The following is a 24689-nucleotide window of genomic DNA, read 5'->3' as shown; positions in this document are numbered from 1 at the left end:
GCGAGCTCCTCGACCTTTACCTGGCTGTTCGCCACTTCCGCCATCTTTTGGAGGGCCGCCCGTTCACGGCGTTTGTGGACCACAAACCCCTGGTCTTCGCCATGGCCAAGGTTACGGAGCCGTGATCGGCCCGCCAGCAGCGCCACCTCTCCGCCATGTCCAAATTTATGACGGACATCCGGCACGTCGCAGGCAAGGACAACGCTGTGGCCGATTGCCTCTCCCGGTCCGGCGCGAACGCCGTCCACCTGGGTGTGGACTTCGCCCGCATGGCGGCCGACCAGACCGCCGACCCCACGGTGCAAGCCCTCCGGACAGCGGACACAGGCCTGCGGTTGGCCGACGTCTCCTTCGAGGACACAGGCACAGTTCTCCTGTGCGACGTCCCCCTGGGCCAACCTCGGCCCATCGTGCCCACCTGATGGCGGCGGCACATTTTTGACGCCCTCCACAGCCTTTCCCACCCGGGCCGGAAAGCATCACAGAAGCTCGTGGCAGCGAAATTCGTCTGGCACGGGCTCCGTAAAGACATCCGCGACTGGGCCAATGCCTGTGTCGCCTGCCAGCGCGCGAAGGTTTACTGGCACACGCAGGCCCCGTTGGCACCATTCGACGTGCCCACGCGGCGCTTCGACCACGTCAATGTGGACCTGGTGGGACCCCTTCCCTCCTCGCGGGGCTTCACCCACCTCCTCACAATGGTGGACAGGACCACCAGGTGGCCAGAGGCCGTCCCGCTGGCATCAACAACATCCGCCGACGTGGCGCAGGCCTTCATTGGCACCTGGATTGCCCGTTTCGGCGCCCCCTCGGACATCTTCTCTGACAGAGGTCCGCAATTCACCTCCGAGCTTTGGGGCGCGGTCGCCCAGGCCTTGGGGGGCAAGCTTCACCGCACCACGGCCTACCACCCCCAAGCCAACAGCTTGTGTGAGCGGTTCCACCGCTGAAGGCCGCTCTCAGGGCCAGCCTCCAGGACGAGGGTTGGGCCGACAGGCTCCCGTGGGTCCTATTGGGCCTCCGAACGGCCCCTAAGGAGGACCTCCAGGCTTCCACCGCCGAGCTGGTCTACGGCCGGCCACTGCGCGTGCCGGGCGAATTCATCCCTGACGCCACCGGCCCCTGGTCCACGGCTCGCCAACGCTCGGTCCTCCAGGAGGCCGCCAGGAGATTTGCCCCCGTGCCCACGTCCCACCACGGCTGCCCCCAACCCCACGTCCCCCCAGCACTTCGCACTGGGGAGTACGTTTTTATCCGGCACGACGCACACCGGGGACCGCTCCGGCCGCCGTACGATGGACCTTTCCGGGTCCTGAAGAGGGATGACAAGTCGTTCACCATCGACATCGGCGGCAAGGCGGACCGCATCTCCGTGGACCGTCTCAAGCCGGCCCATTTGGACCTCGACCAACCTCCACGGTTGGCCCTTCCTCCACGACGGGGCTGTCCCCCGTCAACCAGGCACCCCGCCCGACCATCCACCGCCCCGCCACCTACCACCCCCACACGAATCGTCAGGGGTCGTTTCGGCCGGGTCATCAAGACCCCCCTCAAATTGACTCTCCCGGTGCATGTTAATTCTGGGGGGATGCGTGTAGCGGTTACCGGTAGCCTGACACAATTACCCTGCACCGGCCGATGACTCAACCGGCGAGCGGTCACGTGTCCGGACTCGCCCGGGCGTGTTGAGACTTGCCTTTACTGGGCGAACGCTAGCCTTGCATACCACGCCCCGTTGAGAGGCGTGGCTTACCTATTTGCATACCACGCCCCGACTGAGAGGCGTGGCTTTTGTGTGTTGAGTTTCTGATATATTTGCCGACCGTTCGATGGGCTGATTCAGTGCTTTGGAGTTCGTTTGAGTGAGCCGGGAATAAATAGCTCAGAGAAACTTAATTCCTGGCGTCGTCCATTTTGTCCGATTTTATCGTGCGAGCACAGCTCCCACAATACACTGAAAAGTCAATTGGCTGAGAAGATAATATGTACAGTTTCTTCTTCTTCACACAAGAACAGTTGGGAACGACAGGGAAGGATGGGTACCGAGAGTGAGTTGTTGGGGGACATTCTGTAAGATTTGGAAGCAAACACAGAATTGAGGCATTCAGTCTTCTCACGAACAGAGTTTTCCAAACAAATTAAGGATTTTTCAAAATTACAGGATTTGATTTACTAGAAGAGGTAGTTCTACAAACTTGAGTGAATAATAAGTGAATGTCTGTGATTTAACTTCATATATGTACTGTGCCTGGTGTCCTTCACATGATTTGTACAAAACCTGAAATCTTTGATTTGTGTCCCTCACGTGATTTGTAGACAACGTGTCCCTTCGCTGTACCGTACTGGCTCCGCACCACACAGCTGTAGTTCCCTTCCGGATCTTCTCCTGTGATGTTATAACTACTGAAGATCTTCTCAAATTCAGTTTGGTTAATTGGATTCACTGTCGTCTCACTTCGATTTAGGAGGAGCCCCTGTGGGTTCCACCAGGTGATATTTGGTCCTGGCATGGCCTCAGCCTCACAGAAGAGCTTCCAGGAGGTGCTTGAACTTACGAACTCCTTCCAAGTACGAAGGATCTTTGGACATACTGTGGGATGGCAGGTACAAGTTTATTAGGATGTCGTAGAATGTGGGAAATTACCAAATTTATGTAATTCGTAATATTATCTAATCCGGTGCTCTGGTTGACATCTTGGATAGTATATTTCATAACGTGTTATATAGCCCGTCCAAAATGACGGGTTGGAACAGTTTTTGACGGGACAGCAGCGTGAGCATGCCGAAGTCTGGGCCTATTGTCAGGGTTGCTTATACTAGGGCATGCCCGTACTATATCTATATCTAAAATTATATCCCCCCCTCTATTTACATGAAATGGTTTGGTCCATGAAATGTTTTGGTCCATTCGCAACGCCAAAGCGAACGGCGAACGCTTTACATGAAATGGTTTGGTGCATGAAATGTTTTGGTCCATTCGCAACGCCAAAGCGAACGGCGAACGGCTTGCGAGTACAGTGACAATCCCCCCGGGGTTTTTATTAGTTTTAAAACGGAGCTTGGCAACCGCTGGCGTTCTTTAGCCGGCAGCTTCGCCCGCCCGAACGCCGTTACAGTACCTTCGACCGCGAGTTGCTCGGACTTCACTTGGCGGTCAGGCACTTCCGCCATCTGCTCGTGCGAGTACAGTGACAATCCCCCCCCCCTCTATTTACATGAAATGGTTTTTATTAGTTTTAAAACATAGTTTAACGCCAACATAGCGCCAACATAGTTTGCAAACGTGAAATAAATGAATACGCTCTCAAATGTGCCATCCGAGGCAGAGTGTGTCCGCCACGTTCGGCACACGCGATAGTTCGCTGCTCTCTGATTGGTTGAATCGTTTTTTGGACATAGCTCGGTAAGTAATTGTCCGATTAATATGAAACCTTGAAAAGGCACATCCTCGGGTCCCCAGCAATATACCTGGCAAGTTTAAAGTATATCGGACCCGTGGTTGTCGAGAAACAGCGGTCACAGACAAACAAACAAACAAACGTACAAACGTACAAACGTACAAACGTACAAACGTACAAACGTACAAACAAACACACAGAGATTACTGGAATTATAGATAGATTGTAGCGGTTACCGGTAGCATGACACAATTACCCTGCACCGGCCGATGACGCAACCGGCGAGCGGTCACGTGTCCGGACTCGCCCGAGCGTGTTGAGACTTGCCTTTACCGGGCGAACGCTTGCCTTGCATACCACGCCCCGTTGAGAGGCGTGGCTTATCTATTTGCATACCACGCCCCGCGGCTTTTGTGTGTTGAGTTTCTGATATATATTGCCGCCCGTTCGATGGGCTGATTCAGTGCTTTGGAGTTCGTTTGAGTGAGCCGGGAATAAATAGCTCAGAGAAACTTAATTCCTGGCGTCGTCCATTTTGTCCGATTTTATCGTGCAAACACAGCTCCCACAATTGGTGACCCCTTTCTACGAACACGGCGATGGAGTCAGCTGTAGCTTTGAAGCGCCCGGACTTTTGGGAATCTCAGGCGGCCGTTTGGTTTGCTCAAGCGGCTTCTCAATTCACCCTGCTGAACATTACAGAGGACACGAAGCGCTACCACCACATGGTCGCCGCGCTCAACGCCTCCTCCGCTTCCCGGGTTCTGAGCTTCCTACAGCACCCGCCGGACGCCGACAAATACGGCGCGCTCAAAGACCTACTCCTCGGTGCGTTTGGACTCACGGAGACCGAACGCCCACGACAACTACTACACCTCCCGGAGCTGGGCGAGGCCCGTCCGTCCGAAAGCATGGACCACATGCTTGCTCTTCTCGGTGACCACAGCCTGGACTTCCTCTTCCGCGAGCTGTTTCTCCAGTGGCTACCAGGGCAGGTACGATTAGCTTTGGCTAATTCGCCCATCACGGACCCTCGCGCCCTGGCCAAGGAGGCCGATAAATTTTGCTCGGCCAGGCGACACGTCGGAGCGGCCGCCTGGGACCCTGGGCCGACCGAGGCAACGCCCACGCCACCACCGGCGCCTCCACCGGCTGAGTCCGCGCCATTGACGGCTGCGGCCGCCGCGACGCCCCGTCGACCGAACCCGACGCGACCGCCAGAGCCTCCACCAGAGCGGACCATGTGCTATTAACACGCCATGTTCGGGCTGAAGGCCAGAACGTGCCGCCCACCGTGCACTTTCAGCAGGTCGGGAAATGACCAGGCCGGCGCTCGCTGCCTGCCATGAGCGTCGGCCATTCAGGCAGCCTTCTGTTTATCATGGACACGGAGTCCGGGCGGCGTTTTTTGTGCGACACCGGCGCTCAGCTGAGCGTGATACCCGCCTCGGTGGAGGACAAACAGGCCGCGCTTTGCGGCCCCGCTTTGGTCGCTGCAAACGGTTCCTCCATCCGCACCTTCGGTTCGCGCAGCGTCGAATTCTGCTTCGGGGGCCAGTGCATCAGGTGGGACTTCATCACGGCGAACGTGCCCATGGCCTTGCTGGGTGCAGATTTTCTTTGCGCGCATGGGCTTTTGGTCGACATCAAACGGCGCGGCTCATCAACGTGGAGACCTTCAGCTCGAGGGCTCCGCTCCAACCAAGCTAGCCTGCGCACTCCCGGCCGTGGACGATTTCACCCGCCTACTCGCCGAGTTTCCCGCCCTCACGCAGCCGACGTTTTCGGCCGTCACCGTCAAGCACGGCGTCGAACACCACATCCCGACCACAGGTCCACCGGTCTATGCCAGGGCTCGCCGCCTCGACCCGGCCAAACTCGCCATAGCGAAGGCGGAATTCGACGCGCTGGAGCGATTGGGCATTGTGCGACGCTCGAATAGCGCGTGGGCCTCGCCCCTGCACATCGTGCCCAAACCGGGTGGCGGATGGCGACCATGCGGTGATTACCGCCGCCTCAACGACGCCACCACCCCCGACCGGTACCCGATACCACACATACAGGACTTTTCCGCCCGTTTGGCGGGGCGGGTGATCTTCTCCAAGGTCGACCTCATTCAGGGCTACCACCAGGTACCTGTCCGGCCGGCCGACGTTCCGAAGACGGCTGTAATTACACCTTTTGGCCTCTTCGAGTTCCTCCGAATGCCGTTTGGCCTTAAGAACGCGGCCCAGGCCTTCCAGCAGCTGATGGACAGTGTGCTGCGCGATCTCACCTTTCTGTTTGTCGACCTGGATGACATTCTCATCGCCAGCACTTCCCGGGTGGAGCACCTTGTCCACCTGCGCACGCTTTTTGACCACCTCGGCCAGCACGGCCTCATCATCAACCCAACAAAATGCCAGTTTGGCGTAACGGCCGTCGACTTCATGGGGCACCGCATCACGAAGCGCGGGGCCGTCCCGCTGCCTACCAAGGTGGAGGCAGTCACAAGTTTCCCACGCCCTCGCTCCATCAAGGCCCGACAGGAATTTTGGGGATGGTGAATTTCTACCACCGGTTCATGCCTCGCGCCGCCCAACTCATGCGCCCCCTGTATGAAGCCCTCCGGGGCAAGCCGGCCAAGCACGACGTCGCCTGGACCACAGAGATGGATGCGGCATTTACCGGCGCTAAGCTGGCCCTCGCCAACGCGACCATGCTGGTGCACCCGGCGCTCGACGCACCCATCGCCCACACCACGGACGCTTCCGACTACGCGGTGGGCGCCGTGCATGAACAGTGGGTGAATGTAGCTCGGCAACCGCTGGCCTTCTTCAGCCGGCAGCTTCGCCCAAACGAGCGCAAGTATAGCGCTTTCGACCGCGAGCTCCTCGGCCTTTACCTAGCTGTTCGCCACTTCCGCCATCTTTTGGAGGGCCGCCCGTTCACGGCGTTTGTGGACCACAAACCCCTGGTCTTCGCCATGGCCAAGGTTACAGAGCCGTGATCGGCCCGCCAGCAGCGCCACCTCTCCGCCATGTCCAAATTTATGACGGACATCCGGCACGTTGCAGGCAAGGACAACGCTGTGGCCGATTGCCTCTCCCGGTCTGGCACGAACGCCGTCCACCTGGGTGTGGACTTCGCCCGCATGGCGGCCGACCAGACCGCCGACCCCACGGTGCAAGCTCTCCGGACAGCGGACACAGGCCTGCGGTTGGCCGACGTCTCCTTCGAGGACACAGGCACAGTTCTCCTGTGCGACGTCTCCCTGGGCCAACCTCGCCCCATCGTGCCCACCAGATGGCGGCGGCACATTTTTGACGCCCTCCACGGCCTTTCCCACCCGGGCCGGAAAGCATCACAGAAGCTCGTGGCAGCGAAATTCGTCTGGCACGGGCTCCGTAAAGACATCCGTGACTGGGCCAATGCCTGTGTCGCCTGCCAGCGCGCAAAGGTTTACCGGCACACCCAGGCCCCGTTGGCACCATTCGACGTGCCCACACGGCGCTTCGACCACGTCAATGTGGACCTGGTGGGACCCCTTCCCTCCTCGCGGGGCTTCACCCACCTCCTCACAATGGTGGACAGGACCACCAGGTGGCCAGAGGCCGTCCCGCTGGCATCAACAACATCCGCCGACATGGCGCAGGCCTTCATTGGCACCTGGATTGCCCGTTTCGGCGCCCCCTCAGACATCTTCTCTGACAGAGGTCCGCAATTCACCTCCGAGCTTTGGGGCGCAGTCGCCCAGGCCTTGGGGGGCAAGCTTCACCGCACCACGGCCTACCACCCCCAAGCCAACAGCTTGTGCGAGCGGTTCCACCGCTCGATGAAGGCCGCTCTCAGGGCCAGCCTCCAGGACGAGGGTTGGGCCGACAGGCTCCCGTGGGTCCTATTGGGCCTCCGAACGGCCCCTAAAGAGGACCTCCAGGCTTCCAACGCCGAGCTGGTCTACGGCCGGCCACTGCGCGTGCCGGGCGAATTCATCCCTGACGCCACCGGCCCCTGGTCCGCGGCTCGCCAACGCTCGGTCCTCCAGGAGGCCGCCAGGAGATTTGCCCCCGTGCCCACGTCCCACCACGGCTGCCCCCAACCCCACGTCCCCCCAGCACTTCGCACTGCGGAGTACGTTTTTATCCGGCACGACGCACACCGGGGACCGCTCCGGCCGCTGTACGATGGACCTTTCCGGATCCTGAAGAGGGACGACAAGTCGTTCACCATCGACATCGGCGGCAAGGCGGACCGCATCTCCGTGGACCGTCTCAAGCCGGCCCATTTGGACCTCGACCAACCTCCACGGTTGGCCCTTCCTCCACGACGGGGCTGTCCCCCGTCAACCAGGCACCCCGCCCGACCATCCACCGCCCCGCCACCTACCACCCCCACACGAATCGTCAGGGGTCGTTTCGGCCGGGTCATCAAGACCCCCCTCAAATTGACTCTCCCGGTGCATGTTAATTCTGGGGGGATGCGTGTAGCGGTTACCGGTAGCCTGACACAATTACCCTGCACCGGCCGATGACGCAACCGGCGAGCGGTCACGTGTCCGGACTCGCCCGGGCGTGTTGAGACTTGCCTTTACTGGGCGAACGCTAGCCTTGCATACCACGCCCCGTTGAGAGGCGTGGCTTATCTATTTGCATACCACGCCCCGACTGAGAGGCGTGGCTTTTGTGTGTTGAGTTTCTGATATATATTGCCGACCGTTCGATGGGCTGATTCAGTGCTTTGGAGTTCGTTTGAGTGAGCCGGGAATAAATAGCTCAGAGAAACTTAATTCCTGGCGTCGTCCATTTGTCCGATTTTATCGTGCGAGCACAGCTCCCACAATACACTGAAAAGTCAATTGGCTGAGAAGATAATATGTACAGTTTCTTCTTCTTCTTCACACAAGAACAGTTGGGAACGACAGGGAAGGATGGGTACCGAGAGTGAGTTGTTGGGGGACATTCTGTAAGATTTGGAAGCAAACACAGAATTGAGGCATTCAGTCTTCTCACGAACAGAGTTTTCCAAACAAATTAAGGATTTTTCAAAATTACAGGATTTGATTTACTAGAAGAGGTTGTTCTACAAACTTGAGTGAATAATAAGTGAATGTCTATGATTTAACTTCATATATGTACTGTGCCTGGTGTCCTTCACATGATTTGTACAAAACCTGAAATCTTTGATTTGTGTCCCTCACGTGATTTGTAGACAACGTGTCCCTTCGCTGTACCGTACTGGCTCCGCACCACACAGCTGTAGTTCCCTTCCGGATCTTCTCCTGTGATGTTATAACTACTGAAGATCTTCTCAAATTCAGTTTGGTTAATTGGATTCACTGTCGTCTCACTTCGATTTAGGAGGAGCCCCTGTGGGTTCCACCAGGTGATATTTGGTCCTGGCATGGCCTCAGCCTCACAGAAGAGCTTCCAGGAGGTGCTTGAACTTACGAACTCCTTCCAGGTACGAAGGATCTTTGGACATACTGTGGGATGGCAGGTACAAGTTTATTAGGATGTCGTAGAATGTGGGAAATAACAAAATTATGTAATTCGTAATATTATCTAATCCGGTGCCCTGGTTGCCATCTTGGATAGTATATCATAACGAGTATAAAGCCCGTCAAAAATGACGGGGTGGAACAGTTTTTGACGGTACAGCAGCGTGAGCATGCCGAAGTCTGGGCCTAGTGTCAGGGTTGCTTATATCATCTTTATTTATTCGAGTAAATGTGCACTCATTTTACTCTAGGCACTTTGCACGTCACGTTCAGCAAATGTCACCTCCATGTGCCTTGTATTTATTGTGATTTTTTAAAAAAACGCTTCCATACACCGACCTTGAGGCTCGGTTTGCAAGCCACCATCTACAATTCCAATGTAAGAGACATAATTTCTCTTCTTTTGGGTCTTCGGAGTCCTCAGGGTATTTTGTGTCCTCTGGTTCATTTGGGAGTTTTTGGGTGTTCAAGCTCTTTTACTATCCTTGGGATATTTTCGGTCTTTTGTGGCCATTGTGTCTTGAGGGTCTTTTCAGTCTTTTGGGTCTTCAGCGTATTTTGGGTCTTTGGGGTATTTTGGGTCTTTGGGGTATTTTGGGTGTTTGGGGTTCATTGGGCCTTTTTGGTCTTTTGGGTCTTTGGGGTATTTTGGATCTTCAGAGTACTTGGGGTTCTTCTGAGTCCTTGGGATATTTTGGGTCATTCTTGTAATTTGGGTCCTTGGGGTTGTTTGGGTCTTTTGGGTCTTTGGGGTCCATTGGGTATTCAGCGTCTTTTCAGTCTTCTGGGCCTTTGGGGTATTTTGGGTGTTTGGGGTTCATTGGGCCTTTTTGGTCTTTTGGGTCTTCGGGTTATTTTGGGTATTCAGAGTCCTTGGGGTCTTCTGGGTCCTTGGGGTTTTCTCGGTCTTCATTATATCTTTTGTGTCTTTAACAGTCTCCAGGGTATTTTGGGTCTTTGGGTATTTTGAGTGTTTGGGGTCCATTTGGTATTTGGGGTCTTCTGGGTTCTTGGAGTCTTTTAGGTCTTTTAACCGGTGGACACACAGTCGTGTTCAAAGATTGCCCCTTAACCCCCCCCCCCCCCCCCCCCCCACTCAATCAAACCCCTCCTAAAGCACTACTCAACGCCTTTAAAACCTAGCCTTATTAAGGGGGACAGACACAGACACACACACACACACACACACACACACACACACACACACACACACACACACACACAGACACACACACACACACACACACACACACACACACACCTTCAAGGGATTTTAGTTGAATCCAGACTAATGGGGGTAGTATGACCCATTTCTCTCTCAAAGCTAAGGTCTGACTGTCTCGATTTGAGAAGCTGTTGATAAACATCCTTAATTGACCTTGTGGCGACATTCCTTCCCCATGAGCTCCCTGCCTGCCAGATCTTGCTCCCAAGGACAGTATGTGTATCCAAGGACATGTTTCAGTTCCCGTGTTCTTTAAAGAAAGTATATAAAGACGAATGTAAGTTGAAATGCCCTGAGTTGATCTTGGGGCTGGCTGTGTGATGTTATTTTCCTGAAATGGCGTTACTGGCCGATGCGCCGATTTCCTCACATGCATGTTATCCGTATCTCTTAATAAACCTCTTGTACCTTGGTCCGAGTTGAGACAAGCTGCTTATAGCCTGGGGAAAAGATAAAACCCACGACACACACGTGACACGTGACACGACACGACACGACACGACACGACACACACACACACACACACACACACACACACACACACACACACACACACACACACACACACACACACACACACACACACACACACCACACACACAAACAAACACACACACACACACACACAAACACACACACAGCTTTATATGTTAGATGATGCATTGTTTATACTTTTTATTGTAAAAATCAAACTCATACGTCCATGAAAGGATTATACACAAAGCAGCAAATGCGAAGAGAAGGTGTACCTGAAAGTTAGATAAAAAAAAGACCAAATGGTCGATGTTAAAGAAAGCAAAGTTATTGTTCTGACGTGAGGTCTCGTTTTTCCAGACAAATGGAAAAAAAACTTCAAGGAAAGAACAGGATTTGATTTACAGGAAGAATTGGCTCTTCAATCAGGAGGGAATAATAAGTGAAGATAAACTCCACGTTTTATGTTAATTTATTTGCTGTGTTTTTCCTGATTGCAGCATGAAGTAACTCAAAATCCATGATTTGTGTTTCTCACGTGATTTGTAGACGACGTGTCCCTTCGCTGTACCGTACTGGCTCCACACCACGCAGCTGTATTTCCCTTCTGGATCTTCTCCTGCAATATTGTAGGTAGTGATGATCTTCTGAAATTCACTTTGGTTCATTGGACTCGCAATGGTCTCACTTCCATTCAGGAGGAGTCCCTGTGGGTTCCACCACGTGATCTGTGGTCCTGGCTTTGCCTCGGCCTCACAGACGAGCCTCCAGGAGGTGCTGGAAGGTATGAACTCCTTCCAAACATTCAGAATCTTTGGATGCACTGTGGGGCGGCACATTCGTCATATAATTTCATATAATGTGGAAAATAATATATTCGTGTAATCTGTATGATATACAGTGCCACCCATAAGTATTCGAAAAGGGAAATTAAATTTATTATTATTGCTAATTATAATGAAGCAAACATATATGGTTATGTATGTATGTATGTATGTATGTATGTATGTATGTATGTATGTATGTATGTATTATGTATGTATGTATGTATGTATATTTGTGACCAAAACGTCTTCTTCTTCAAAAATATAGAAAACCGAAAAACACGGGCCGTGAGGCGGTGAAGCCATGTGACCATATATCTATTAATTACGTACTGTTGGAATATATCCCTTTCGACCCTATAGACTGCTGAGACCCTTTTTTTTTTTTTTTTTTTTTTTTTTTTTTTTTTTTTTTTTTTTTTTTTTTTTTTTTTTTTTTTTTTTTTTTTTTTTTTTTTGTTGTATACAAGGTCGAGGGCTCGTGAAAGAGCGAACATTAATCACACAGAAAGACAAACCGACACATAAAACATATAACATAGGGAGCGGTAGACAAGATGGGGAGAGAGGGGGAAGGACACAAACACAACATTTGAGAGCAGGGACCGAGAGACATGGAGACATCGAGAGATCTGAGAGAGGGCGAGGGCTTTGGGGGGGGGGGGGGCGTGGGAAGGGGGCGGTGGGAGAGGTATAAAACATATGGACACTGCCAGGACTTCCAGGAAAGAAGTTGGAATTCCAAACAAGGTGGATCTGGGGTGAATTAGCGGGGGTAGAAAAGATCAAGGTTTTGGATGGGGGAAGATAAGAGATGGTGGTGAACAGCTGTTTTAAAGACCTGGAGGGAGGAGTGGGATTGAAGGGAGTGAGGGAGTTTGTTCCAGAGGCGGGAGAAAAGAGGAATGAAAGAGTGAAGGTGAGCAGAGAGCCGAGATTTCGGCAGTTTAACCATCAGAGGGTTGCTGGCAGATCTTGTGCGACCTGTAGGAATATTTGGGGGACAGAGCACAGAGAGAGCTGGGGGTGCAAGGCCGGAGGAGTCGGTAGAAGACAGAAAGACCACCTACCTGCCTGCGGTGAGTGAGTGAAAGGCCCTCAGAGATAGCTTCATCGCGGGAGATTCCAATAATTCTGAAAGCTTTGGTTTCAACAGCGTGAAGCCGAGCTAGGTGTGAGGCAGGAGCACCGGCCCATAGGGGAGAACAGTATTCCATTGAGCTGCGGATGAAAGCCTTGTATGTGGTGAGGAGCTCAGGTGTGCCGAGGAAGGACTTCGCACGACGGAGGATGCCCAGTCGGCGACTGGCTTTGGAGGCCAGCTTGGAAATGTGGTTTTCCCAAGAAAGATCATGGCAGATAGTGAGACCCAAAATCTTGAGCGACAGAACTTCTTGGAGAGGATTGTTGAGAAAGTAGATGGGAGGGTTGTCCAGTCGATCTTTTCGGAGAGACATAGTAAGAGTGTGAGATTTGTCAGGATTGAAAGACATGTTCCACTTGTTTGACCAGTCTGTGATTTTGTCCAGGTCTTCAGAGAGTGAGGAGGCAGCAGACTGCCGATCTGAGGGAAGAGGAATGGAGCGGCAGAGAGTGGAGTCATCAGCAAAGAGATAGAGAGGATTTTCGAGAGAGTCAGAGAGATCATTGATGAAGACCAGAAAAAGCACGGGGCCCAGAACACTGCCTTGGGGAACTCCAGCCTGAACAGGAAGAGGAGATGAGAGAAACCCATTCAGGGCCACACGTTGACGACGACTAGAGAGGAAGTCCGCCAGCCATGCGTGGAGATTTCCATGGATACCAAAGGAGGAGAGTTTGGTGAGCAGAGCGGGGTGCCAGACCGTGTCAAAGGCACGTGATATGTCGAGGGAGACAGCTCTAATTTCCTGTTTGGCATTGAGGACCTCCATCCATTGTTGAGACAGCAGAAGCAGCATGTCCAGAGTAGAGTGACCTGGTCTGAAACCAAATTGATGATCAGAGATCAAGCCATTGGAGAAGAGGAAAGATTTCATATCAGAAGCAATGATGGATTCCATGACTTTGCTGATAATTGGGAGAAGGCTGATTGGTCTGTAGTTGCTAGGATCTGTTTTTGCACCTTTTTTGTGCAAAGCGGTGATGTTGGCTGATTTCCAAGCAGATGGCAGTTGACCTTGAGCAAAAGAGAGGGTGAAGAGAACAGAGAGAGGGTGAGATAGAGCAGCAGAGCAGGATTTTAGGACCCGTGGGCTGATGCCGTCGGGTCCAGTAGCAGAATCAGAGTCGAGGGTTGACAGAAACTTTTCCACCTTGTCAGGAGGAAAGGACACGGAGTCCAGGAGCAGCAGGGTACGACTGGGTATGGTGGGTACAGAGAGGGATGGGTTTGGGACACAAGATTTAGAGGCAAACACAGAGTTGAGGCATTCAGCTTTTTCACGTGCGGAGTCAGCTGTGTAGCCGTTTGAGGTAAGGGAGGGGATGGAGGGGGAACAAACACCAGAAACGGATTTGACCAGACGCCACCAGGATTTGGAAGAGGGAGACAGATAAGAGAGTTCGGTCTTGAGAACGGAGAGATATTGTTTCCTGGCTCTCCTGAGGGTGGACACACACTTGTTTCGGGCTTTGTTTGTGAAAGGAAATGAGATTTCCTTCCGTTGGATTTGCTTTCCAGGAGACGAAGGCAAGTTGTTTCTGGGCAACAGCCTCACCACAAGATTCCGTGTACCATGGACGGGAGGAAGGGTATGACAACTGAAGACGAGATGGGATAAATCTGTGCATGAGAGAGAGCAATTTACTTTGGAAGAATTCCCAGGATGAGTTGATGTCAGAGGTGGTAGAGATGGGAGACCAGTCCAGATGATTGATGGCTGCTTGAAGACCGTGCCAGTTGGCCTGAGTGAAATGCCAGACTCGTCGACGCTGAGCAGGCTCCCTGAGGATGGTCAGAGAGATGTCCACTTTAACAAGGACATGATCAGATGATCCGATCGGAGCAGAAGAAGAGCAGCAGACATTTTCAGGGAAGTTAGTCATAACCAAGTCCAGAAGAGAAGATGTTCCGTTGACTGAGATCCGGGTCGGGAAATTGACAGATTGTGTCAGTCCCAGTGAGTCGCAGAAGTCCTTTGCTGAGGAGCCATGGCTGGTGAGAGAGGTACCCACACCCAGCCAACTGGCATGATGACAGTTGAAATCACCACATATGAGGAAGAGAGAGTTGGGATGAGTAGATAGAAGTTGGTCCATATCATCAGACAGCGAGATGTAGATGGAGTCATCACTGTTTGGTGGACGGTACAACACACATATGAACAAGAGGTGGGAGCGAAGGGGAAGCCGTAGCCAGAGGTATTCCTGGGGGTGAGGTGGAGAGAGTGCAGTGCAGGGCGAGTGAGGAAGAGAGTTTTTGATAAAGATAGCAACCCCGCCTCCAGGACGAGGCTCAGGTCTATCATACCGGAGGAGGGAGTAGCCCGGGAGAGATACTATGGAATCAGAGACATCATAAAGGAGGAAAGTTTCTGTTAAGCAGATCACGTCTGGTTTGACAGAAGCAACCTGTATGGAGAGATCAGTTAAGTTTGAACGAAGGCCCCGGATGTTTGAGGTCCATACCGTTAATGAAGAGGAAGGGGGAGCATCAGATACAGAACAGGGGGGAGGAGGGGTAGGGTAAGATGTGGAGGAGGTGGAAGAGGTAGGGAGAGCTGTTGAAGGTGTGTCAGAGATTTCAGAATAGCTCGGAGAAAGGGAAGGATGGGGCGGACAAAAGGTTTGATGGTGATTGGGTGAGCCACAATGAGGTGTTATTTGAGGAGGGGGAAGAGCGAGGCAGAAGGTTGGGGGAGATGGAGGTGAGAGTTTGAAGGGGGAAGAAGCGGGGAGGACGCTTTGAGGAGGGGGAGTGAGAGGGGGGAAATTGAGAAGCAATGAGGGTGGGGAGATTTGAAGGGGAGGGGTGAGGGGGGAGTTTGGGAGGGAAGGGGCAAGGGGAGGGATTTGAAAGGGATGGGATATGGGGGAGATTTGGAGGGGAGGGGTGAGGCAGGAGTCTAGGAGGGGAGGGGCGAGGCGGCGTCTTGGCGGGGAGGGGTGAGGGGGTAGTTTAGGAGGGAGGGGGCAAGGGGGGAGATTTGAAAGGGATGGGTGATGGGGAAGATTTGGAGGGGAGGGGTGATGGGGAAGATTTGGAGGGGAGGGGTTATGGGGAAGATTTGGAGGGGAGGGGTGAGATTGGATTTTTGAAAGTGTACGATTTATGGGAAACGAACATTTATTGCAAAATGAGTTTCTTGTGACCTTCGAGTTAAAAATACGTTTAAGGACGCTGGATGGAGGATGGAGTGCAGGAGAGTTTAGGGAATGTAGAAAAAAGGCACTATAGGAGATGGATATTTTTTTTGGGATGAATTGATTTGGTGAGCAAGTCGAAAGCAGCCTTTTAAAGAAGAAGAAGAAAAAGGTGTTATAAAATATGACGGAATACATAACTTGAGGGGAAAGTGTAAACATTGAAGGTTAATGAGTGAAAACTATCTGGGGAAATGGGGGAGAAACACGTGGTCGAAGAACGAACGAACGAATAAGAATGAATAAACGAATGAGAACAGAGAAGGGAATTTTTTTTTTTTTTTTTTTGAGTTGAGATTTACACAAGGAAGTAGGCTATGGGTGAAAAGACTGGGAATACAGAGAACGAAAGTTATTGGATCACAAAAGACGGACCGCTGAGAGAAAAACAAAGCCTCAAGGTTGTACAGTGCACACTGTACAAGGCCTCAAGACACGACACGGCAAACAGACGATCAATTTATGAAAGATAAACACCGAGAAACAACCAAAGTTGCACACAATAACTTCACACACCGAAAGATAAATACAGTTTCGACAAAATACAATTGTGAACAGACTTAGCTTCGAAAAACGTGGAGACCGTGTGGAGCTTCGAAAATCCCTGCCGCCGTCTCCAAGATCTCGCGAGATCTCTCAAGATCGCGAGATCCGCCGAGATCCCTTTAGACATTTGAAGACCCTTTAAGTCCCACAAGACCCTTAAGACCACGAAGACCAAAAGAAGCTTAAAGACCCCAAAGACCCAAAATACCCCGAATAGCCAAAATACCACAAACACCCATAAAGACCCCGAAGACCCCGAAGACCCAAAACAACCTGAACACCCAGAAGATCCCGAAAATCCAAAAGACGCAAAACACCCAAAATATCCAAAAGATCCAAAATATCTTGAATACCCCCAAAATAACCTGAAGACCCTTAAAGACCCAAAAGACCCAAAATACCTCAAAGACAAAAATAGTCCAATGACCATGAAGACACAGAGGACCCAAAACACCCTGAAGACATAAACACCCCGAAGATCATTAGAGACCACGTAGAACCCATAAGATGCTTTTGACCCATTACAGCATGGACCCTTGACCATTTAGAGCTTTGCAGCACTTGGACCTTTTTTTTAGGCCAGGAGCATGTCTGAGCTTTCGTTCAGTTTCATTCCATTGGAGGGGTGGAACTTATGTTAGCTTGAATAAATTTAAGAAACACATTTTCTCATCAATTGAAAAAGTTTAAATCATGAATTTTGTCCAAACACTACTTAATTTCCGTTAATTATAATCACCACTATTTTCTTATAGCGTAGCCGTCGCGGGTGCAGTGAGTTCGTCGCGTGGCGTAGTAGTATTTACACCCAACCAATCGTCAGCCAGTATTCTCACAACAAGCGCTATATTTATCCAGCAATGGCGTCGTCCATAGAAAGGGTGAATTGTGACGATGTCTGTAGAAAAGGCGGAAAAAATCAGACCAACTATGTGTCATGCACATGTCATATGTTAAGAAACAAGAAATTCGTACCTTCACAGATTTGGTGGGATAAGTACCGTGAATATCTAATATAATTGGATGGATGAACTGTGTGTGTGTGTGTGTGTGTGTGTGTGTGTGTGTGTGTGTGTGTGTGTGTGTGTTTGTGTGTGTGTGTGTGTGTGTGTGTGTGTGTGTATACCTCAAAGACAAAAATAGTGATATATATATATATATATATATATATATATATATATATATATATATATATATATATATATATATATATATATATATATATGAGTGTATGTATGTGTGTTGTTGGTTTATATCTCCATAATTTGAGTTTTACAAGGTGGAACGGCGTCCTCCCAGGACCTGAAGTATCCACCCCCGTTTCTGTGAAAGTTTGCGAGTCATGGGTTAATTTGTGAAGTTGTGTTGTTCTCACAGTTTTGTGCCAAGGGCTCTTTTCAGGATCGTCACTGAGCTCTGTATAACGTCCAACTGTAGTTCGTTTGTGTTAATGTCCCCAGGGATGGTTTTAAAGATCTATGTAAGGTTCTTCTTTATCATTCCCATTGCCAAAATGATCACTGGTACAATTCAGGCGCTCCAAAATCGCTGAGTACTGATATCTCAATCAACAATGCTGTATTTCCCATTTTGTATCTGAGTACTATGTCCGGTCGCAATGCTTTGTTTTCTATGTTCACGCTGGATGGGATCATCAGGTCATAAATGAGCATTATGTCCTTGTTTTCAATGATTGCCCTTGGTTCATGTTTCCACGAGTTTTGTGGAACGAGTATATTGAAATTTCTGTTCATGTGCCAGTGGATTACTTGACATACCTTGTTTTGCCTTTGGGTGTCCAGCTGCTCTGGCATGAGTTTTTTTTACATCCAGATAGGAGGTGACTCAAGCTTTCGGTTTCTACCTTGTAGAACCTATTATTACCCTCGCAGGAGGAGAGGGTATTGCATTTGGTTCCGTTTGTCTCTTTGTTTGTTACTTGCAAACTGAAGATTTTTCAAGTATATTGGTCGGTTGCGTTTATGGTTCTGTCTGTCTGTTTGTCTGTCTGTTTGTCACCGGCCTACAGGTCACAATTCAAAACCGATCGTCACGAAACTTCACCAAGCTGTATACGTCGTCCCAATTGAGAAGCCTATTGATTTTGAGGTCAAAGGTCATCTGGAGGTCAAATTTCTAAAATCGCCATTTCAAATCCGATTGACTTGAAAATTGAATAGCATTTGTATATTGAGTCATTAAATTGGGAAATTAAGTATTTTTGAGGTCAAAGGTCAACGCAAGGCCAAATTTTAAAAATCATCAATTTTCATCTAAAAAGCCATCAATTTTCAACCGATTGACTTGAAAATTGAACAGCATCTGCATATCGAGTCACTAAATTGGGAAACATACTATTTTTGAGGTCAAAAGGTCAAAGGTCAACTCAAAGTCAAACTTCCACAATCACTTTACATCTGAAAAACCATAAATTTTCATCCGATTTACTTGAAAATTGAACAACATTTGCATATTGCCTCACTGAATTGGGAAACCAACTATTTTTGAGGGCAAAATGTCAAAGGTCAACTGTAGGTCAAACTTCCAAAATCAATTTTCATCTGATCGACTTGGAAATTGAATGGCATTTGCAAATTGTGTCACTAAATAGGAAAACCAACAATTTTTGAGGTCAAAGGTCAAAGGTCAACTCAAGGTGAAACTTCTAAAATCATCATTTTTCAACTTAAAAATCGTCACTTTTCATCCTGTTGACCCGAGCTTTGATCAAGATCGTAAATTTTAATCTTCATGAAATGGACAATTTGCTGTCTCAATGGAAACTTTTTTTTGGGGAGTATTTTGCAAGTATCATGCTCTGAATGACGTCTTCTTGTTACTTGCAAAATCGAAGATTTTTCAAGTATATTGGTCGGTTGTGTTTGTGACTGTCTGTTTGTTTGTTTGTTTGTCACCGGCCTACAGGTCACAATTTTCAACCGATCTTCACCAAACTTCCCCAAATGGTAGAGTTGGTCAACAGCCAGAAGCCTATTGGTGTTGGGGTCAATAGGTCAAAAGGTCAACATAGGCCAAAGGTCACCAAATTTGCTAAATTTCTAAAATCCCCAATTTTCATCCGATTGACTTGAAATTTGAAGACCACTTGCATATCTGGTCACTGAATTCAACCACCAAGTATTTTTGAGGTCAACATAGGCCAAATGGTCAACATAGGCCAAATTTCTAAAATCCTCAATTTTTATCCAATTGACTTGAAATTTGAAGAGGACTTGCATATCTGGTCACTGAATTCAACCACCAAGTATTCTTGAAGTCAACTTAGGCCAAAAGGTCAACATAGGCCAAATTTCTAAAATCCTCAATTTTCATCCAATTGACTTTAAATTTGAAGAGGACTTGCATATCTGGTCACTGAATTCAACCACAAATTATATTTTTGGTGAACATAGGCCAAAAGCTCAACATAGGCCAAAAGGTCAACATAGGCCAAATTTCTAAAATCCTCATTTTTCATCCAATTGACTTGAAATTTGAAGAGGACTTGCATATCTGGTTACTGAATTCAACCACCAAGTATTTTTGAGGTCACCATAGGCCAAAAGGTCAACATAGGCCATCATGTATCATTGGAAAACTTTTGGGGGAGAGCGGATTTTGCAAGTATCGTGCTACGCATGACGTCCTCTTGTTTGTTTGTTTGTCTGTTTGTTTGTTTGTCTGTTTGTTTGTTTGTCCACACAGAATAAATATGATTTTCTCAGCAACCATTGGTCCGATTGACAGGAAATTTCCACCATAGGTGCAACGTCACCTGTTTAATTTTTTAATGATAATTATGACGTGATAGGTCACGTGGTATGGCCGCCATCTCGGAAAAGCCGAAAAACTTTGCAACTCTATATCTCTGAAAGCGCCACATAGAAAAAAATTGAGACATGGCTCATTGTAAAGAACTCCACATGGGGAATAAGATATGTTAATGACGATGTAATACCTTCCTCCATTATGACGTCATAATTCGACAAGTACAAAACTTCATCCGATCAAGATGAAATTTCTTGAGCGTCATCTAGGGATAAATTGGTGGCGAAAAAAATAATAATTATGACGTCATAGGTCACGTGGTTCGGCGGCCATCTTTGAAAAACTAAAAAAAACTTTGCACCTCTATATCTCTGAAAGGTCTGCATAGAAAAAATTGAGACATGGCTCATTGTAAAGAACTCTCCATGGGGAATAAAATATGTTAATGATGATGGCATAGGTGCTTCCATTATGACGTCATAATTCAACAAGTACAAAACTTCATCCGATTAAGATGAAATTTCTTGAGCATCATCTAGGGATAAATTGGTGGAGAATTTTTTCATAATGACGTCATCAATCACGTGGTTCCGCCACCATATTTGTTTTTAACACAAAAGCCTTAAAATCCACTGAAAACACATCCTGGTGAGGGTCTGCAATCTCTGATTGCTCTTTCTTGTTTCAACTCGTATTTTCGTTTTGTCTTTTTTGCAATTGTTGGAGCTGTATTTGTTGCTGTTTTGGTTTGGTGTGTGACATCTTCCAATCACACCTGTTGTTGGAAGTTTTTTGCAAGGTGAGTTAGTGATACCTTTACTGGTGTGTTGTGTTCATGCTTGTTCCCAAATTGTATTCAGTTGTCTGTTGAGCTTTTCACGTACTCTGCTAATCCTACAGTCATCGCTCTGTGCTCTTGATTTTGTTCCATCAGGCCACACCTCCTTCTTTCCTCGGCAGGTACATTCTTGGAATGCACTGATTTTTGTAGAACACTTTGTGGATAGTGAGTCTACGCAGGTATTTTTTGGTAATGGTTTTGTGCATTTTTATGACAAATTTGGTGCCCTTCTTATACTCCAAGGTATTTGGGTGTAAGATGCTTCATTGTTTAGCCCTTGTATTGTTGTATTTGGGTCGATTTTTATGTTGTCCGTTTTTGTTGGTTTTGCACCTCTATATGTGGTCTACCTTGCACGAATGTGCACTTGGCACACTTATTTCGGACAAATTCCATTTGGATGTCGTCAGAGAACCGTTTCATAAATGTCAGTTGTTCTGCACTCAGCCTGTCATCCTTTGGAGGTCGGCGAAATGAGTACCGGGGTACTGGGTCCTATCTCAAGGACGTTGGTGGCAGGATTTGCACTCCGGCTGCTGTAAAAACACCTCTTTCCGTAGCACACACAGTGGTGTGTGTTGGGATGGTGCTGAGGAGTTGTCCAAGGATGCAGTGACGTGCTGATCCAGCGTACGCTCCCATATATGTATTATTGGGTAAAATGCCAGGGGCATAGAAAAGGCCCCATTATATAAGGGTATGTGCCATGAGCAAACTCTAGAAAAGAAGGGACATTCCATAGCTTATAGAAAATGTCAAACAATAGAAAAGAAGGGACATTCAAAAAAATCTCGTGTGCATGCTATACTACCCTTGTGTTCTGAGGAGGAACCAAGTAATGCTCTCATAAAGTTAATATAAAGGGGTGCCAATTTGATTCATACAGCTGCATGAAGAAGTAAATGTATTTTATTTGCCAGATGAAGGGCGCCCCTTTGTACCTTCACACGACACACAGCCCTATGATGCATTGTTTCTTCTATGTTGCACAGCCTCCCCCTCCCCCCTTCCCACATCCAACACCGTATACCTCCTCAGACTCCAATTTTTCTAATGCCAGGAACAAACATTGATATGTTGTGGTAAAGTTTCATCGAAATATTGTGTGTAGTTTCAGACAAAAAAGCAAATTCCTATTTTGGGGGGTGGGGGGGTGGGGGAGGTGGAGGGGGGGGGGGGGTCAAACATGGATGCACTTTTACCCTTGGTAGACCCACTTACACCCCGATTTTTTAAAATGTCGTGAACAAACTTTAGTCACAACACAACAAATATAATTTGTGCCCAATTTGGTCACAATCCCATCAGCGGTTTCGGAGAAGACGTTTCAAGTGTTTACGGACTGACAGACTGACGGACGGACATAATGACGATGCGCCATCGCATAAGCTCCCCTGAACTTCGTTCCAGGTGACTTATAAACGATCAAAGAGTCCTGATCTGGCTATGAGGTTCACTTTTCCAGGTAAATTGAAAATTATACTTCCATGAAAACATACCTTTACAAACAACCGTATGAAGACTGAAGACAAACCCCATATTTTAATATAATATAGGTAAATGTGTTGTGTGGCTCACGTGATTTGTAGAAAGTATATCCAATCACCGCTCCATGCTGGTTCTGTACCAGGCAGCTGTAGTTCCCTTCTGGATCTTCTCCTGTGATGTTATAACTACTGATGATCTTCTGTAATTCATTTTGGTTATTTGGACTCATGATGATCTCACTTCCATTTAGGAGGAGTCCTTGTGGATTCCACCAGCTGATGTTTGGTCTCGGCTTGGCCTCTGCCTCACAGAACAACATACAGGTGGTGCCCGAGTTGATGATCTCCCTCCAGATTTCCTGGATGTTTGGATGCACTGTGGGAATGTGGCATGGTAAGTTCCGATGCAATACATATATACAATATGATAAGCTGTGTGTGTATAGGCTCGTATATGCCTTGTGATGTATAATGTGATGTGGTTTCTCACTTTTTGATGTCATAAACATTGCGTGCACATTTTTATTGGAACAATACAGTCTCATGGCAACAATTCAAAGACTTTGTGTAGGCCTATGGAAGAGAATGCACGAATGAGAATGTGGATGTGGAAACGAGATGAAAACGACCAAAGAGTTTTTGTGAAATGAGAGAAATATATTGATCTCACAGAAAGTCTACTTTTCCAGCTAAATGGAATATTTGAAGGAAATAACAGAAATTGGTTTACAGGAAGAGGTGGCAAAACAAGCTGAAGGGAATGATAAGTGAAGATAAATGCCATGTTTTATGTTAAATTATATTTACTGTGTCCTCTGTCACTCACGTGATTTATACAAACTCAAAATCTGTGGTTTGGCAAAAACAAATTCCTTTGCTGCACTGTGTTGGTTCTGCACAAGACAACTGTAGTTTCCTCCTGCAACTTCTCCAGTGATGCGATAACTCCTGATGATTTTCTGCAATCCATTTTGCTCATTTAGATTGATTTGGATCTCGCTTCCATTTAAAAGACCTTGTGGGTTCCACCAGGTGATGTTTGGTCTCGGCCTGGCCTCGACCTCACACAAGAGCTTCCATGATGTGCTGGAGTTCACAAACTTCCTCCAGACATCCAGGATCTTTTGACGCACTGTGGGACCATGTGATCATAGTTACTGCAATAACATACAATGTGGGACATAATATACTTGTGCTAGTCCTGCAACATATATACCTACATACATATATACATACATATATATATATATATATATATATATATATATATATATATATATGTTTGTGTGTCTATATGCATATGTAAAAATGCATATATTTTGCAAAAATGCAAATACTACTTTTGCCAAAGCACGTGCTCACTATTGCGGCGAAATTTCAGCTTCCTAGCCCAAAGGATGGCTGATATATTGCCCGGACAAACAAACAACGAAGAAAAGGAGAAACCGGAGTGAAAACTGAGTACTTCCTTTCAGCGAGCGTCATCGCCGGGCCCTCTTTGGTGCCCGGTGATGACGTCATGCAGCACCTGGGGATGGAATAGGAAAATGAGTGGCGTACAATTATCTGCGATCACAAAACGATCATCAATGGCAAGTCTCCGTCCGGGCTTACCCTTGACGATCGCCCACGACTTACCCTTGGTAAAAAATTGGAAGGCTTCAACTATGGTTGATTTTTTTGATCAAGATGGTGTCTCTATGATCTTTCTTTGAGGACTTTCTATGATCAAGATGGTGTACCCCACCATGCACTTACCCTTGGTAAAAAATTGGAAGGCTTCAACTATGGCTGTTTTTTTTTTTGGACCACCACATGACCTTGATAATTTAACATTTAGGGATAGAGTGTAAAGAAAATGTGTCATCTACAATCTATCCATCAAACGCAACATCATGAAAATAGTAGGAAAATTATTCAAGTTTTCATCAAAAAAGTTTTTGTTCATTCAGTCAATCCGAAAAAAGTAGGTCAAGCACTCGAACCAAACAAACATCAGTTGCCCAACGTCAGTGCAGGTACGCTATTCTGTTTCAACAATATCTTGGAAGACAAGGTTGTCTTTGAGATTCCAGATTAGCAAAATTGAGTGATGACAAAAAAAAAGTGTCTTTTTTTTTTTCAGACCACCATTTCACCTTGACCTTTAACTTGGAAGGTATGATGTAAATGAAGTGTAATTGCAGGTGGCTTTCGGCCAGTGGTCAGCAACGTTTTTTCTAGTGGTAGGTAAGATCATCATAGGGCTGTGTGTCGTAGCGAGCGCAATACAAAGGAAGTGAAAGCCGAGCCTTCCTCGGGTCTGA

General features: G+C 48.2%; 1 protein-coding gene across 1 annotated transcript in view; it reads right to left on the bottom strand.

The window, feature by feature from the left end:
• The window catches only part of LOC137426980 (hemicentin-2), an 86561-nt gene that overhangs the window by 30210 nt on the left and 31662 nt on the right, over positions 1–24689 (bottom strand). Inside the window, exons 5-9 of the mRNA XM_078778792.1 lie at positions 23210–23515; positions 22475–22759; positions 11112–11396; positions 8575–8859; positions 2306–2590 (exon numbers count right to left, since the gene is read on the bottom strand). Of these exons, the coding sequence (XP_078634918.1) occupies positions 2306–2590; positions 8575–8859; positions 11112–11396; positions 22475–22759; positions 23210–23515 (1446 nt within the window). The remainder of the gene's footprint in view (positions 1–2305; positions 2591–8574; positions 8860–11111; positions 11397–22474; positions 22760–23209; positions 23516–24689) is intronic.

The sequence above is a fragment of the Myxine glutinosa genome, chromosome 5, assembly GCF_964187855.1.
Source record: "Myxine glutinosa chromosome 5, kmMyxGlut1.1, whole genome shotgun sequence".
Lineage (NCBI taxonomy): Eukaryota > Metazoa > Chordata > Myxini > Myxiniformes > Myxinidae > Myxine > Myxine glutinosa.
The sequence above is the reverse complement of the archived record's forward strand: the minus strand, read 5'-3'. Positions and strand labels throughout refer to the sequence as shown.